The following is a 2,225-nucleotide window of genomic DNA, read 5'->3' on the forward strand; positions in this document are numbered from 1 at the left end:
AAGTTTTATTTTCATTTTTTTTTTTACATCTCCTGGTTGGTTGTAAAGAAAATAAAAAAGCTGCTGTTTGTCCTCCAGGAAAAGGTCTAAATCCCACAGGACGCTGGACGCAGCGTGTCATCATTCCACGACGTCCGGCGAACTTATTTTCTGTCCATTCTGACCCACAACTCAACACGATGGAGCAGTTAGTCCCAGCTGTACGCTACATGCTACATGCTACATGCTACACGCAGCACGTAGCTACTGAGTGAGGGCTCTTGCGTGGTGCACTGAAGGCCTCTCCTCTCCTACAGGGCCAGCTGCAGGCCTCCGTCCACCACCAGCACCGTTCCCGTGACGTAGGGCGACTCCAGCAGGAAGAGCGCGGCGCGGGCCGCCTCCTCCGGGGCGCCCATCCGGCCCAGCGGGACGCGCAGCGACGCGGCCTCCTCCAGCCCGGCCGTCATGTCGGTGCGGATGAAACCTGGAAGAGAGAGAGAGGAATGGGACGTGAGGAAGACTATTCATGAGCAAATGAAGAAGAAGCTGAGATTAAAGATGAGGAGTTTTTGGTACCCGGAGCCAGCAGGTTCACTCTGACGTCACGTGAAGCAACTTCTTTGGCCAAAGACATCGTGAAGCCCTCCAGACCGGCTTTACTGGCGCTGTAGACGCTCTGACCAGCGCTCCCAGTCCGGCCCACCACAGAGCCTGCAGACCAGTAACACAACCAGTAACACAACCAGCAACACAACCAGTAACACAACTAGTAACACAACCAGCAACACAACCAGCAACACAACCAGCAACACAACCAGCAACATAACCAGTAACACAACCAGTAACACAACTAGTAACACAACTAGGACCACAACCAGCAACACAACCAGCAACACAACCAGCAACATAACCAGCAACACAACCAGTAACACAACCAGTACCACAACCAGCAACATAACCAGTAACACAACTAGGACCACAACCAGCAACACAACCAGCAACACAACCAGCAACACAACCAGTAGCACAACTAGGACCACAACCAGCAACACAACCAGTACCACAACCAGCAACACAACCAGTACCACAACCAGCAACACAACCAGCAACACAACCAGCAACACAACCAGCAACACAACCAGCAACATTACCAAGAGGGACAGACGTGAGACTGTTTGGTGTCTTTATGTTTAAATGTTTGTTTTTTTAAACATCTTGCCCTGAATGAACCGTTTGTTTTAACCAGATTCTGTAAAAAACATTAAATTCTGAGCTTGTCAGCGCAACTATGAAGCCATGATTAAATCATCTGAGACCAACGGTCACGTGACAACAAATCAGAGAAACTTTAGAAAACACTGAACTGAAGTACAGGAAGTGAACACAGAGCAGAGGAGAGACTGTAAAGATGTAAATATGTAAATATATAAAGCTGGAAACCATTGATGAACAACTATTGTATTAGAATTAATTAAATAAATTCAACTAAAACATCTAAAAACGGAAGTAGAAGTAGAAGATCTCAGCTTGTGTCTTCACTAGGAGGGCGTGCGTCGCCCCCTGGTGGCGGTGCGCGGCGATGCGTACCGATGTTCACGATGGCGGCTCCCGGGACGCGCAGCATGCTCCGCAGCGCCGCCCTGCAGGTCAGCATGCTGCCCAGCAGGTTGGTGTGCAGCACGGCCACCATGTCCTCCGGCTGGGTCCGCAGCAGCAGAGCGTCCCTGAACGCACCACGAAGAAATAAAACATCTGCATCAGCCAGGAACTATTATTATTATGTATATTTGTATCATTATTTTATAATATTATACAGAATATTCGTTTTTTTTCCTATCTGCAGGTCTGTCTGTGTAAAGTTTGATTCTTTTTTATGGATTTGATTTCTAGAATGACGGGTCGATATGTTGCATAAGAATAAATATTCAATGTTTAAAAAGGGCTGCAGAGGTGAGATCAGGTCATCTACATGTTAATATAACATTTTACCAATTATGAGAAATTGATTGTATATTTATATAATAATAAAAACATTGCAGCTCATTCTTAGCTAAAGGAAAATAATAATTCTCCTGGATATTTGAATTGTATTTATTTATTATTAAAATGGGATTTCAATGACTGGGAAACGGCTCAGCTGTGTTTCTAGGATCCGTTGGGATCCCTGCATCTTACATGAAAATAAAAGTAAAGTAAGTACGCCAAGAGTTGAAGAGACTCGAGTCCAGCGGCGCTCTGTCGAC

At 46.2% G+C, this 2,225-nt stretch overlaps 1 protein-coding gene across 1 annotated transcript in view; it reads right to left on the bottom strand.

The window, feature by feature from the left end:
• The window catches only part of cbr4 (carbonyl reductase 4), a gene marked incomplete at its 5' end in the record, with an annotated part of 3,448 nt that continues 1,223 nt past the window's right edge, over window positions 1-2,225 (bottom strand). Inside the window, 3 exons of the mRNA XM_079221042.1 lie at window positions 1-466; window positions 559-693; window positions 1,570-1,706. Of these exons, the coding sequence (XP_079077168.1) occupies window positions 291-466; window positions 559-693; window positions 1,570-1,706 (448 nt within the window). The 3' untranslated portion in view covers window positions 1-290. The remainder of the gene's footprint in view (window positions 467-558; window positions 694-1,569; window positions 1,707-2,225) is intronic.

This window comes from Taurulus bubalis, assembly GCF_910589615.1.
Source record: "Taurulus bubalis genome assembly, chromosome: 7".
In the NCBI taxonomy this organism is placed as follows: Eukaryota; Metazoa; Chordata; class Actinopteri; order Perciformes; family Cottidae; genus Taurulus; species Taurulus bubalis.